General features: G+C 37.1%; 1 protein-coding gene across 1 annotated transcript in view; it reads left to right on the plus strand.

The window, feature by feature from the left end:
- Nucleotides 1-3,106: 3,106 nt before the first annotated feature.
- The window catches only part of LOC127447616 (glycine receptor subunit alpha-2-like), a 31,020-nt gene continuing 17,938 nt past the window's right edge, over nucleotides 3,107-16,188 (plus strand). The window contains exons 1-3 of the mRNA XM_051709548.1: nucleotides 3,107-3,410; nucleotides 5,358-5,479; nucleotides 10,642-10,709. Of these exons, the coding sequence (XP_051565508.1) occupies nucleotides 3,343-3,410; nucleotides 5,358-5,479; nucleotides 10,642-10,709 (258 nt within the window). The 5' untranslated portion in view covers nucleotides 3,107-3,342. The remainder of the gene's footprint in view (nucleotides 3,411-5,357; nucleotides 5,480-10,641; nucleotides 10,710-16,188) is intronic.

Below are 16,188 nucleotides of genomic sequence, written 5' to 3' on the forward strand. Positions count from 1 at the left end.
ATCAACGGTCAGTGAACATTTTCACTAAATAATACATTAGATTTCAGTTTGTTTCTCATCAAATCTTATCGTATACTTTCATAACAATCATGAGTCTCATGATATAATTTACTAGACTTCTGAATTATACTTTTGTGTTCTTTTGAAGCTTGAAGAGGTGGTCACCATAAACTGCCACTGTATGACATCACTGAGCACAACATTTATTCACAATTTCTCCCTTTGTGTTCAGAAAAAGAAAGAAAGTCATATAGAGTTATAACAACACAGGGGTGAGTAAACAATTACTGAATTTACATTTTTGGGTGAACTATCCCTTTAAAAACAAAGCACATATTATTTTGTCCTTGTCTGTTTTGACACTGACAGACACAGATTACATGATTGGAGGTAATACGCATAATATGGACTGTCAGTGTGTTTTGTAGGTCAGACAGTGTTTGATTTAAAGATGTTGAAGGAAATGAGTTTCGACGGCATCAGAGCTTCAGTGACAGTGACTGTCACACTGGAGATCAACGAGCTATTATTCACCGCCTGAAGCTTCACACCGAATCATACAGAACAAGGTGAAGCACCTGAGACTATAGAAAAACCTTTTTCTTGTGTATCACATTGTTAATATTTCTGTCATAATGGTTATTTTCCATCTGATCTGGTAATGAGATTATACTTTAAACAAACTTCTCTTCAGAAAATCGTCCTTCAAAACATTGAGAAAATCCCATTGAATTGAACTCATTTTGGATACATTTTTGTTTGTTTTTGTCCTTAATGTACAGTATGTATTTCTCTTTTGTGTTATTTTGTTCATATTACTGAATTAATCATTGGCAATAATAAAAAATGAGAAAGAAACCAGGTCAGTCAGTTTATTTTGGCAGAAAACTCACATAAGTTTGAACCCGTTTGTGTTTATATTGCTGAATAAAATGATCTTGATAGCTGCTTTTTAATAATACATTAATGTTTTGAATCTCATCTTCCTGTCAGTCTCTCTGCTTTTCCCTTTATTCACAAATAATTTTCTGTGCATGGCAGTGTTTGCACAAAAAATGCTGTTAATTTTTCATGTGAGGCAAAGAAGTGTAAAAATGTTTTATCTTATTGCTAATAAAGCGATACGTTACTCAAGGATTTTATTGGACACAAAGCACAGTAAAATCACTGTTACACACTGCTGCTTTTATAAATCCTATTTTAAAAGGATTTACACATGAATAATAAAAGACTACAAAGCTTTTATTGAAGTCAGCTATTTTTTCAATGAACACAAAAACAAAAAGCTAAGACAAACCACAAGAAACACCTCCCTCATGTGTGTGTATATTTAATGTGATTCAGCAGTCAGTCATGCAGACGTGACCCTCTCTGTCCGTCTGTCACTCACACACTGCACCCGGCAACAAGCACAACCTTTTAGCATTTGCAATCATGTGCTAAGTGAATCTGTTTCCAAGACAACCTGGGTTCCCAAGAGGTATGCTGGTGAGCCTATTGTTTATGCATTATTTTTATTTGGTAGAAATGATACATATACACACACACACACACATATATATATATATATAAAACAAAATAACATTTGTATTTATGTATTGTAATGTATTTAGTTTTGTTTATATTTGTTATATAAACAACAAATAACAAACAAATAAATTAATTTATGCATTTTTACTTATTTATTTGTTGTTAATATATATAAGCATATACAGTCAAATAACATTATGTATTGTAACTTATTTGTTTGTTTTTGTTTATGTATTATATAAACAGCAAATCAAATAAATAAATTGATTTATAAATTGTTACTTATTTGTTTATTTGTTGTTAATACAATTATATAAAATATACAATGTTTAATTTATGTATTGTAATTTATTTGTTTATATATTATAAACAGCAAATAAACAAATAAATGTATTTGTGTATTGTTACTTATTTGTTTATTTGTTTTTAATATACCGTATATAAGCATATACAATATAAAATTACATTTTAATTTATGTATCATTATTTATGTATTTGTTTTTTGTTATATATACATTATATAAACAACAAATAAACAAATAAATTCATGCATGTATTGTTACTTATGTTTATTTTTTGTTAATATAAGCATATAAAAATAAAACCTTTATGTATTTTAATGCATTTATTTGTTTTTTGTTTTGTTTATATATTTTATAAACAAACAAACAATGTATTTATGTATTGTTACTTATTTGTTATTAATATAAGCATATAAAAGTATTATGTATTGTAATTTATTTATTTATTTGTTTATATTATATATATATATAATATAAAAACAGCAAATAAGGAAACAAATACATTTCTATATTTATGTATTGTTACTTATGTGTTTATTTGTTTTTAATATTTAATAAGAATATAAAAATAAAACATTTTTATATTTGTATTGCAATTTATTTTATTTTTTTGTTTATATGTTGTAGAAACAACAAAATAAACAAATGAGTATATATACATTTAAATTATTTTGTTAATTTATAAACAAACAATACATAACACTTAAAAATGTATATACACATTTAATTATTTTTTTAATTTGTTTATATATAAATGTAAGGAATAATTCAATGGACCGCATGAACTGTTTATTAATGTTGTGTATAAATAAGATATTTCTGTTGCTTTTTTTTAATCTGAGAATGTTAGTAGGCTATTTGAGAATTTTAATTTAAATCCAGAAACAATCCATTTGTTTTTTTATTTTTATTATTTTTATATATTCAAAAAGTTAATTTACTGTTTGCTAACTTGTGTTGTAAAAATGTTATTAATTCCATGACGTATCAAGGTTCACTTTAAATGTCATATCAAATATCCACTTGTAATGGAAGCAAATATAGCCTGCATCAATGTCAAAAGAATACATATACTTTTACGACCACTCGAACTTTTGTTTGGGCTTTCTCTGGGGGATTCCAGTGTCACTCTACAAGATTACAGATTACGCAGCCGCATGTTGCGCATGCGCGCAGGGACTCTCGAGCTGTCCAAGTGCTGAAGCGGGTGCGCAAGCCAACATCTCTCATTAGAAGAGACAAACATTCAAACACATCGCCGCTTCCGTATTTAATGACGGATTTCATGCGCGTTTTCTTCTCCCGTTCCAACTGAATGTCAAGCGCGCGATGGTGACTGGAGCTTCCAGCGGCTATTTCTGCACGCGCAACAGCGGATCCGCGGCGTATCGGTGTCGTTTCTTTGGCCAGTCTGAACCATGAGCATCTGGACTGAAGTGTGTCTGGTGTGTTCGGTTTTACCTGTGGAAACCTCCGGCTCCGTGTTAGTTCGGAAGAAAGTGTCGGAGGAATGACGCGCCCTGCTCTCAAACTCCTCACAACTTTACTCGCGTGTTTCTTTCAAATACACAACTTCAGGTATGTAACTGGGCATGTTAAAGTAACAAACAGCGTTTTAAACAAAAATCATAGTATTAATCAGAGCCTCATTTCGATTCGATTCTTGCAGTATTCATTAGTTAAGTAGGGAAGATCAGGGCTAGTTGTCACAAGGAAATCTGTCTTAAATTAGGATTATTTTTGTCAATTTATTTCCTCCAAATTACAATTACAGTGTCATTATAAATTTATAATAGCTGTTGGGTAAATTAGTGAACTTAAAACCACACTGGCATACAGACAAGGGTCAGTGATATAATTGAGAGATTTGAACTGAAACGGGTATTTTTCATAAATGTCAGGTTTGTGCAGGCGGTCACATTTTAATTGGGGCATGTTGACAAATGTGTTTTATATGTTGTAAACATGAATTATTTTGTGTTATATGGGTCAATTAAGTGACGCTTATTTTTTTGTCCACATCTAATTAGTTATTCAAAAATACATTTAAAACATAGGGAGCCCCTAAGAGGTCAGGGCGGGAATTTTTTTTCTGAAATAGTTGTGTGTTCCATGGCAATAAGTTTTGTGTTCCATCACAATGCGTTCCCTTGCAATAAGTTTTGCTTTCCCTCGCAATAGTTTGCGTTCCATCATAATAGTTTACATTCCCTCGCAATTCATTTTGCAATCCATCGCAATAGTTTGGATTCCCTCGCAGTAAGTTATGCGTTCCATCGCAATACATTTTGTGTTCCCTCGCAATAGTTTGCATTCCATCGCAATAGTTTGCATTCTCTCGCAATACATTGTGTTTTGCATTCCATCGCAATAGTTTGCGTTCCCTCGCAACGCGTTCCCTCGCAATAAGTTTTGCGTTCCCTCGCAATAAGTTTTGCGTTCCCTCGCAATAAGTTTTGCGTTCCATCGCAATAGTTTGTTCCCTCGCATTACTTTTTGCGTTCCATCGCAATAGTTTGCGTTCCCTCACAATAAGTTTTGCGTTCCATCGCAATAAGTTTTGCGTTCCATCGCAATAGTTTACGTTCCCTCGCATTACTTTTTGCATTCCCTCGCAATAAGTTTTGCATTCTATCGCATAGTTGCATTCCCTCACAATAAGTTTTGCGTTCCCTCACAATAAGTTTGCGTTCATTGCAATAGTTTTGCATTCCCTCGCAATAGTTTGCAATCTCTCGCAATAAGTTTTACATTCCCTCCCAATAGTTCAAAAAAGATTTTCTTTTAATGAAAAATCAGATTTTGTTCAGGTCATTTGGTGTAACCATGAGAAAACTTAAATATGATATTTGTAAAATAAATATTTTTCACCTTGACACATATATATGAAAACTTTTTTTGTTTTTGTACACTCCCATGTATTTGAGGTGCAAGGAATCTATTTTAATACCTTTTACTTGATGGTCATTAAATACATTTTTTGTTGAAAATGTGTAAAAACATGAATTCAAAGATTACATGTCCTTCAAACTTGACGTGTTTAAAACTACATTTTTATCACCTCGGACAACCTTATTGTCAATGACACAATTGTTTTACAATTTCAGTTTTGCTGAAATGTTGGCTATTTAGTGGCAGGTTTCCACTGTGACAACTTACCCCACACAGTGTGACAATGTGCCCCCTATTCAATTGTAGTGATAATTTGTTATGGACATTACGCCTAAATTAATTAACTCAAGCTTTTATGCAGCATTTTGTGACACTTTTCTTACAACTGTAGCATTCTCAGCTAACAACGTTTGGTTCCTGGAATGTTCTAGGAATGTTAGTTTATGGCTATCACACATTAAACCTAAAAGAATATTCCTAGAATGTGAGGAAATTGCTTCCCACAGAATAACCAAACTGGACCCATAGACTAACATTAGGGGAATAATCTGTTTTTTTGTGGTAACTGAATAATTATCCAGAACGTTGTTTTTCAACTGGACTATAATACACATTCTATTTTGTGTTTTATAGGATAACAGAAGGAAAAGAGTACGAGAGAGCATCTTCATCGACAATGTCCCCTTCAGATTTCCTGGACAAGCTAATGGGGAGGACATCCGGTTATGATGCGCGCATAAGACCTAACTTTAAAGGTATGACATCACTTAATGTTCTGTTCATTCCAACAACAACACGTTATTGTTCTGATATACCTGCTTTCAATGTTTGGAATGTAAAACCATTGTGACGTTTTTAAAGCTTCTTTATCCTATTATTTCAAACAACATACAAGATTTCACCATCTGACTCTTATGCTAAATTACAAGTCTTCTGAGGTCACGTAATAGCTTTCTGTGAGGAACAGACCAAATTAAAGCCATTATTCACTGATAATCTTCACCACCAGAGCTCTCATTTTTGCACACGTTTTGACGTCAAACCCCCTTGGTTCTCAAACGTGTCAAAACCGGACGTGGCACATACTAGTTTGAAAATGGACAATGAGATTCGAGAGCTGCAGCAGAGGGGAAGATTTTCAGTAAATAATGACTTAAATTTGGGTCTGTTTCTCACAAAAGTTATCAAATGACTTCAAAAAACTTGGAATATTTGGGTCAACTATTCCTAAGAGAAAGTGAAGACAGTCTCCCTGTGTCGGTGTGAGAATTATTCACAGATACAGTAAAAACCCAGACTTCTGTAACTCAGAAAGGCTGTTGGTCTTATCTAGCAAATAAAAACCAAAGAACCAAAGCCTTCAAAAACTCAAACCAGCCCATTTGGCACCAACAATCATGCCACGGTCCAAATCACTGAGATCACATTTTCTCCCCATTCTGATGGTTGATGTGAACATTAACTGAAGCACCTGACCCGTATATGCATGATGTTTATGCACTGCTGCCACACGATTGGATAATCGCATGGATGATTGTTGGTGCCAGACGGACTGGTTTGAGTATTTCTGGGATTTTCACACACAACAGTCTCTAGAATTTACTCCGAATGGTGCCAAAAGCAAAAATCATCCAGTGAGCGACAGTTCTGCGTATGGAAACACCTTGTTGATGAGAGAGGTCAGAGAATGGCCAGACTGGTTGAACTGACAAAGTCTACGGTAACTCGGATAACCACTCTGTACAATTGTGCTGAGAAGAATATAATCTCTGAATGCTGTTCTGAGATGCGGGTTGGCACTGTTTTGGCGGCATGAGGGGGACCTACACAATATTAGGCAGGTGCTTTTAATGTTGTGACTGATCGGAGTATATATATATATATATATATATATATATATATATATATATATATATATATATATATATATACACACACACATATACACACACACACACACGCCAGATAGATAGATGGATGGATGGATAGATAGCTAACTTTTTTAAAGATCAGTGTCAACATTATAATATTTACATTTATGCATTTGGCAGATACTTTTATCCAAAGCGACTTACAGTACACTTATTACAGGGACAATCCCCCTGGAGCAACCTGGAGTTAAGTGTCTTGCTCAAGGACACAATGGTGATGGCTGTGGGGATTGAACCAGCAACCTTCTGCTTATCAGTTCAGTGCTTTAGTCCACTACACCACCAATATTGGCGTACACTACAAATATTATATTCTTAAAATACATCAACTCTAATGTGAGTCATGTGGTCAATGTCATAATAATATTCTAATATATTGTTTTAACCCTTAAATGCATGGTAATTTTTCCAAACACCCTTATATCAATCAAAAATGTATATACAAAATGCCCAGATAGTGTCACATTTTCTAAATATTTTCAAGACAATTAAAAAACAATAAAATAAAATATATTTTGACATATTTTGATGTTTTATTTTTCATAAATTAAAGAGATACTGCCACAAATCAGGACAAATCAAGAACAGGATTCATTATATTCACACTGAAATTTCATGATGCAACTGGCTGTCAAACACATATTGAGCTACACATAAAACATAATTTACACGTGTAATGTATGTGTAGCTTATGTGTGTTTTCTCAGGCACTTATCGAGTCTAAATAGATGCACAAGTTACATAATTTCAGTAGTACACAAAAATGACAATAATTCATTTGTTAAACTTGCTATAGTTTACTTCCATCTTGTTTCAATGTCAAATGTAAATAAAGTCAATCACTGAAACATCAGCGCCACCTTGAGTAAGAAATAGCATTTATAATATGCATGTGTACACACATATGGGATACAGATAATTCACTATTGTTGCACAGAAAGTTCAGCTCAATCGACAACATTTATTGTGGCATAATGTTGATTACCACAAAAGTTAGTTTTTGGCTCGTCCCTCCTTTTCTTTAAATGTGTGTTCCAGTGAGGCACTTACAATGGAAGTCAATGGAGTCAATCTGTAAACATTAAAATACTGTTTCAAAAGTATAGACACAAGACAAACAATATGTGTGTTAATATGATTTTACTGTCATAAAACCACTTACTAACCACATCTGTGTAAAGTTATAGCCAAATTTACAACTTTGTTGCCATGACGATGTTACGCCGTAAACACGACTGTAAAAACAGCTATTTAAACAACTTTACAGCTCAAAGTTGTAACAGAAGTATTAATGTAAGTGCTTTTATAAAATAATAAGCTTCACATATCTTCCTTTAAACCCTTCAAACATTGGCCCCATTGACTTCCATTGTAAGTGTCTCACTGTAACCTCCATTTATGCTTTTTTAAAGGAGGGGCGAGTCGAGTTATCAATCAACATTATGAATATAAATATAAATGCTGTCGATTGAGCTGAACTTGCATTGAACTTAGAATATTCATAGTTTTGCATGACATTATTTTCATGACAATTAAACACATTTTTCTCTCCAATTGTCATTACCATAATCCGTCCAGACATTTTACTTTAGCATTTTACTGTGTAACAATTGATTGATTGATTAATTTGTTTGTTCCTGGGTAGTAAGTGTTATTTCCTAATTGCTTATGCCTCAATAGTATAGAAAATGGCTATTATTACACACAAACTTTGCTTTTGTGACCAGGACAGTGATATTTTTAAATGTACCTATTTCCAATGAGAAAACGGGTGAATTTGTGTCTTTTCGTTCACATACAGTCAGAAAAAAACAACATATGAATCCAAATGAACATGTATTTATACTAAAGTAATATTCAAAGCCGTGCTGCTCCATAATGGTAACAAGTACCCGTCTCTTCCCCTGGCTCACTCGGTGCACCTCAAAGAGGATTACAACGGCTTGAAGTATGCATTCCTGATGGGTCTCCAAGGTGGTGGTGATACCAAGTTTCCGTTATCTTTGCCTTTGGGACAGCAGGGACACCAAGGCGCACTACCACAGGCGGGACTGGCGACAGCGGACTGAGTTCTCTGTGGGGAGGAACAACGTCAATTGGGAGCCACTGGTGGACCCCCGGAAGGTGCTGATGCCACCACTGCACATCAAATTGGGCCTTATGAAACTATTTGTCAGAGCTCTAGATAAGGAGTCGGCAGCCTTCAAGTACCTTCAAGACTTCTTCCCTAAGCTGTCTGAGGCAAAGGTCAAAGCCGGTGTCTTCGTCGGACCACAAATAAAGAAGATCCTGGAGTGCAATGAATTCCCCAAGAAGCTCACTAGTAAGGAGAAAGCGGCTTGGAACAGCTTTGTCGCAGTGGTTTGGGGCTTCCTGGGCAATCACAAGGCCAAAAACTACGTGGAGCTGGTTGAGACTCTGGTGAAGAACTACGGCACAATGGGCTGTAGGATATCCCTCAAAGTCCATATCCTTGATGCTCATCTTGATAAATTCAAGGAGAACATGGGAGTGTACTCAGAGGAGCAAGGCGAGTGCTTCCATCAGGATATACTGGACTTTGAACGCCGCTACCAAGGACAGTATAACGAGAACATGATGGGAAACTACATTTGGGGGCTGATTCGTGAAAGTGATTTACAGTAGAATTGTAAATCACAAAAAACTACTCACTTCTAAATCTGTTGTAGTCATTTTTGTATTACTTTAGTATAAATACATGTTCATTTGGATTCATATGTTGTTTTTTCTGACTGTATGTGAACGAAAAGACACAAATTCACCCGTTATCTCATTGGAAATAGGTACATTTCAAAATATCACTGTCCTGGTCACAAAAGCAAAGTTTGTGGGGAATAATAGCCATTTTCTATACTTTTGAGGCATAAGCAATTAGGAAATATCACTTACTACCCAGGAACAAAAATTGTGTTATATAGTATTTTCATTAGATTCTAATTGGGGAAAAAATACTATTATACAATTGTTTTTTTGTTTGTTTGCTTAATCAACATAAACTAATGGCAGAACAACAAATACATCAATGATTAATAAATACTCACCACTGGTTTTCGCATTACATTAATCAGAATTATGTTTTTGCATTTTTATGCAGAAATGAGAATTTGCGGTGGAAATGTACTTTATTGTAATAGTCCTAAAATTAGGCTTCATTTACTCTATGCAAAATATGATATATTTGTGTTGATTCTGAGGTACATGATTTCTTCTACTGCTTTACTCCATCTTTACTCATCTGATTAGAGGTTACAGTAGCTTCCTTTACTGTATTCTAATGTAAATATCATCAGATATTTGCTTCTTTCTCACAGACTCTGTCTGCTATTCCTGAAAATCTCTGTTGGAAGACATTGGTGCCTGTTAACCCAAAGTACAGGCTCAAAGAATACACGATTCTCTTTCTTATCAGGTCTAAAAATATATTATTTGATACTCCCTTTTACGTACATGAAAACTGTCTTTGTTTTGATTTTTTAGCAGTAGGAAAAGTAAAGGTAAAAACATGAATCGGTCTATCACACCTCCAACTATCTTCTCTATTATTTATATTCTATTAATAACATTCTTTCCCTCCAAAGTAAACGAGTGCCAGGTTTAATTCAGTTGTTGTATTCAAGTTTTATTTGGCTTTGATGAGTGTTTGAGCCCAGGAGTGATTAAAACTCTTGTTATGAAATATTCATGAGATTCAGAATACCTCAGAGATGTTTCCAATGCTTATTTACCATGTGTTAGAGCTACATAATAACTACAATATATTTACAATTTTATAAAATTAAGCAATGTGAATATCGCACTGATTTTGGATGAAATGAGATGAATCTACATGGCTACATTTGCTTTTGAAATTGTGGTACCTCTAATTAAAAATTCATACAGTCAAGTCATAAGTTAACAAGCAGAATATGTTTAAATGACTGATCAGAAATGTTGAATTCTATATTATTCTCATTCTGTTGTTACAGGTCCCCCCGTGAACGTCACATGCAATATTTTCATCAACAGCTTTGGCTCCGTGACTGAGACAACTATGGTGAGTGTTCAATTTTAAAGCTTATACATCATTCATAACCCAATGGTTTTCATCTAAAACTATATTGTAAGTCATTAATAAGTTCTGTTCATATGTGTAGAAAGATTGATATTTTTGGCATGTTAACTGACAAATATTAAATGTATTAATTAATATGCCATATTTTTTAAATAAAAAAAATTTAGAAATTCTTTGACATTTCAAAATATAGCAAGTCCAGTGTGATACATGTGAAGACATATTTTTATCAACATTTCCGTGCAATTTTATCCAAATATAACGTAATATACAATTTATATTAACATCTAAAGTGAGAATTATTAGTGATTTGAATGAATTTCCTGTTACTCATAACTGCTCAATACAACGTTTTCTTTTTCAAAACAACTGTACAACTCAAGTACACAACATTAATACTTCTTTACTATGTTTTTAAGATAAATCTATTATATTTACTCTCATGAACTGTTGAATGTGGATGTGTGAGTATTCTGAAAGGCTGCAGAGTAAAAATTGGACAATTTCCTTTTTCAAGCTCTATTTAGACTAATGTGTGAATGAACTTTTACTCTAGCCACACCCCCTTTAGACAGTAGAACCTTTGAATTAGTTTATTTCTTATGTGTGATATATATTTCATGTCTGTTTTGTACAGGAATGTGTGGGTGTGTGTGTGTGTGTGTGTATGGGACTGTATGTGTGTGTGTGTCTGTGTGTGACTGTATGTGTGTGTGTGTGTGTGTGTGTGTGTGTTTGTGCATGTGGGTACATAGTCCAGACCTCCCCAGAGACTGTGGCTGACAGAGGTGGTGTTAAAGCTGGCTGAGAAAAAGCGACAGGCCCACTCTCATCGGTTACAGCATCCCACGTCGGAGAATGAGGAGGCTTACCGCAGCCTTCGCTCAGAGGTTCGGAGAGCCTTGAGGCGCTGCAAGGATGGGTGGTGGTCGTGGGTTGCTGAGGAGATGGAGTCTGCCTCAGCGGCCCGTGATCACAAATCACTCTTTAATTACACCAGAAAAGTAACCTGCTGCGCCACACCTATTACCATCATTAGGAGAAAGAACGGTGATCCAATCTCTGACCCCCAGGAGCAGGTTTGCAGATTTGCTGAGCATTTCTGTGAGGTCCTGGGAGAGGGGAAATCCATCAGCCAGGAAAACAATGTGGGACAAAGTGGGGATGACCCTGCCGAGGCTGCGGTGCCTCAAGTATTGGAGGAAGAAGTCACCCCCTGTGAGTGGTTGGCTGAGGTGCCATCTGTTGAGGAAGTACTGAAGGCGATCCAGAGTCTGAGACCGGGAAAGGTACCGGGCAGAGATGATCTCCCAGGCAAAATGCTGAGGGAGGGTGGTGTTTGTGCACAGACTGCCCTACATGACATCATAACAGTCTGGACCACTGGACGGGTTCTGCAGGATTGGAAGGATGCCCAGGTGGTCCCCCTCTTTAAGAAAGGGGACCGCACAGACTGTAACAACTACAGGGGCATCTCATTCCTCAGTGTGCCGGAAAAGGTCCTGGCAAGGATTATTCAATATCACCTTACTAGGCACACTGAGGAGAGGCTTGCAGAGCCCCAATGCGGTTTCGGGAAAGGGCGGTCCTGCACAGATGCCATATTTTCTGTCCATCAGCTACAGCAGAGGTGTAGGGAATTCCAACAAGACCTACATCTCTGCTTTACTGACCTGGTCAAGGCCTATGATACCATCAGTAGGCCTGGGCTCTGGGTTGTTCTTCGTGCTGTTGGAGTCCCTGACTCTCTGCTCACAATCATTAAGGACCTTCATGATGGTGAGCGGGCCCGGGTAAAACTACGTGGCCGGGAGTCAGAGCCATTCCCTGTACACCTGGGGGTGCAACAGGAATGTCCTCTTGCTCCCACATTATTTGACATCTATTTTGACCACGTAGTTCGTGAAGCCTTCAATAGCTGTACCGGAGGAATTTCCATCTGGTACAGATACAATGGGAGGCTGATCAATGCCCAGGTGTGGTCAAGGGATAGCTCCCTATTGCTCAACTATGTTATGTATGCCGATGATCTGGTAATTGCTGCTCACTCAGAGGAGGAGTTGGGGGTGCTGCTGCTAAACCTGGAGCTTGCCACTAAGAGGTGGGGCCTTACCATCAGCCCCACCAAAACTAAACACCTGCCTGAGTATTTTGTACCATCGGACACTCCACCCCCCAACTCCCAATTGGTGATAGAGCAGTTGTGGAGAGAGTGGAGAGTTTCCCATACCTGGGCAGTGCGCACATGACCGGCTCTGGTTTAGCAGCGGAGGTCTCACTCTGAATCAGTCAAGTGGCATTATATTTTCATTGGTTGCGTAACACTGTGTGGAAGCTACCTGGTCTGTCACTCCGCACGAAGCTTCAGGTCTTCTCGGCCACGGTCGTTCCCTCCCTTCTCTACGCTTGCGAAACTTGGACCCCGTTAATGGAACATCTTCGCCGGTTAGAAACATTTAGGCTGACTTGCTTATGATCCATCCTGGGTTTAACCAGGCTGGATTGTGTGAGGAGCTCAAAAGTCCTTGAAAGATCTGGACAAAGTCCCATCAGTGAGCTCCTCTGGCAGCCATGTAGCCCGCATGCCCAGCCACCGCATGCCTAAACAGCTTTTGTTTGGCCAGATTGAGGGGGCTAAACGGGCGCAGCACGGGTTAGAGAGGAGATGGAATGATGTGGTACGGGAGGATCTGGAGCTGAGTGGACTTGCCGCTGACTGGTACCAGCAGTGTCAAGATCGGCCTCTGTGGAGGAGGCTCATGAAGGACGCTACTGGGCAGTTGGAGGCAGTCGCCCTCCAACAACAACGGAGGGCGGAGGAGCAACGCTCACAACAACGAGCGGAGCGTCGGGTGGCTAAAGCATAGAAAGTTGGCACAGTAGGGGGTACAGGTGGTCCATCACCCAGTTGTCTCAGTCAGTCGACCCATGGCATCTGGGTCTGCCCGTGACCTCCTGCCAGCGGGCTTTTGACACTTCACGTGGCCTCAAGGTGCACATAGCTTGGCATAAGCATCGTGGTGATGTCACCGCCACTTAGTGGCGAAAAGCAGTTGTTGTTGTTGTGTGTGTGAGTGTGTCTGTGTGTGAGAGTGTGAGTGTGTGTGTGTGTGTGAGTGTGTGGGCAGGTTTAAGTGGTTTGAGGACTTTTTTTTTAGGTTACAAACTGGTAATTACAAGGGTATTATGCTATAAATGTAAATTATTGTGTCCCCATAATTTAAATAACTTAAAAAAACATACTAAACTATGTTTTATTGAAAATGTAAAAATGCAGAAAGTTTTTTGTGAGGGTTAGGTTTAGGGGTAGGGTTAGGGGATAGAATCTATAGTTTGTACAGTATAAAAATCATTATGTCTATGGAGAGTCCTCATAATGATAGCTGCACCAACGTGTGTGTGTGTGTGTGTGTGTGAGTGAGTTTGTGTTTGTGTGTGACTATGTGTGTGTGTCTGTATGTGACTGTATGTGTGTGTGACTGTATGTGTGTGTGTGTTTGTATGTGACTTTATGTGTGTGACTGCGTGTGAGTGTGTGTTTGTGTGTGACTATGTGTGTGTGTGTGTCTGTGTGTGACTGTATGTGTGTGTGTATGTTTGTATGTGACTGTGTGTGTGTGTGTGTGTGTGTGACTGTATGTGTGTGTGTATGTTTGTATGTGACTGTGTGTGTGTGTGTTTGTGTGTGTGTGTGTGTTTGTATGTGACTGTATGTGTGTGACCGTGTGTGACTGCGTGTGAGTGTGTGTGTGTGTGTGTGTGTGTGTCTGTATGTGTCTATGTGACTGTGTGTGTGTGTGTGTGTGTGTATGTTTGTATGTGACTGTGTGTGTGTGTGTGTCTGTGTGTGTGTGTGTGTGATATGTGTGTGTGTGTTTGCGTGTGTGTCTGTGTGTGATTGTATGTGTGTGTGTTTGCATGTGTGACTGTGTATTTGTGTGTGACTGCGTGTGTGTGTGTGTGTGTGTGTGTGTGTGTGTGCAGTTCCAGTGAGAGACAAAAGTGTGTGAGAGAGTTTATAGAAAAAATCTCATTAATAGAAGTACAAAAAAAAGTCTACATAATATCATGTGTAAAGCCACAATTAATGCCCGGGTCAAAACTGACCTGCGAACAATATTTTTTCAAATGGTTATATCCCTTAAACAATTTTATTAAAAAATCTGAAAAAAAATAAATGTATTGTGCATTTTGATAGTCTTGACAAAGTCCCAAAGGTTGATTCCCGTACTAAAAAACAATGTGTTTTTTTTTTTCCCTCCCCTTTTTCTCCCCAATTTGGAATGCCCAGTTCCCAATGCGTTCGAAGTCCTCGTGGTGGTGTAGTGACTCGCCTCAATCCGGGTGGTGGAGGACGAATCTCAGTTGACTCCGCGTCTTATTATTCAAATGATTATATGAAATCAAATTCAAAATCGAAAAATTTAAAACAGGCTATGAAATTGTTTTTTATTTTGTATGAATGGAACCAGTAAAAAACCTGGATTTTTTTAATAAAACTATATAAGTGTAATGTTTCGACATTTTATTCAGTGTACAAAAGGAAGATGTGAATATTAACCTCTTTATAACGCAACTGATGAGCGGTAACCGGCTATTTCAAATGTAGCTTAAATGGTGCTTTTAACATTATTGCGGTATTTCTTCAAAACACATCTGCTCAAACTTACCTCAAACTTACTTTTGGGATGTGCATCAAGGCTCCTATTTAATTTTAAAATATACTGTATTAATATAAAATGTCCTTCATGCTGTCATAAATAGTGCAAAAAGTGTTTTATAATGAGCTGTTTATTACGAGATTTTACTTTTTATTCGGAATTGAAAAAGAATCGGAAAGATGAGTTTAGAATCGACTCTTGGAATCAATTCCATCGATTCTGAAACCAGAAATTGGAGGCGATTCCAAAATATACAGTCCTGAAGAGCATGCGAGTCGACAATTGAACCGAAATGGTCATGGAAGCAGCACAGAAGTTTTTCTGACACTATCGGTTAGGTTTAGGTTTAAGGTTTAGGGTAGGGAGGTCGGTTTTGTTGATTTAAAACTCAGTAGAGTATTAACCTTAAAAACCTCATCTGTTTGAGAGAACATTTAACTCGCTTTTAGCGCCACACAGTGGACATTTCACCTGTCGTGACGTGTGTAATGAACCGCATAATTTCATTTAGCAAAACTGTCACCATAGTCGCATAATTTTCATAAGATCAGGCTACAATATTGACCCCGTTTCCTTTTTTAATACATGTTTCTGGCGCTATTGTGTTACTCCAAAGAAAGCTTTTCTAAAAACGTTACCTGAAATGACTTTAGCATCAGCTCTGAGTCTTCTACCACTCATTTTGTTCCAGTTGTTTCTAACTTTTATTCTCAGATTATCACCATTTTCCATTTTCGTAGCATCATCAAGTTTGTGTCTGTTTAACATTAAATTGAACATTCCCTTGATGTTCCCTTGTT

The sequence above is a fragment of the Myxocyprinus asiaticus genome, chromosome 10, assembly GCF_019703515.2.
Source record: "Myxocyprinus asiaticus isolate MX2 ecotype Aquarium Trade chromosome 10, UBuf_Myxa_2, whole genome shotgun sequence".
Taxonomy (NCBI): Eukaryota; Metazoa; Chordata; class Actinopteri; order Cypriniformes; family Catostomidae; genus Myxocyprinus; species Myxocyprinus asiaticus.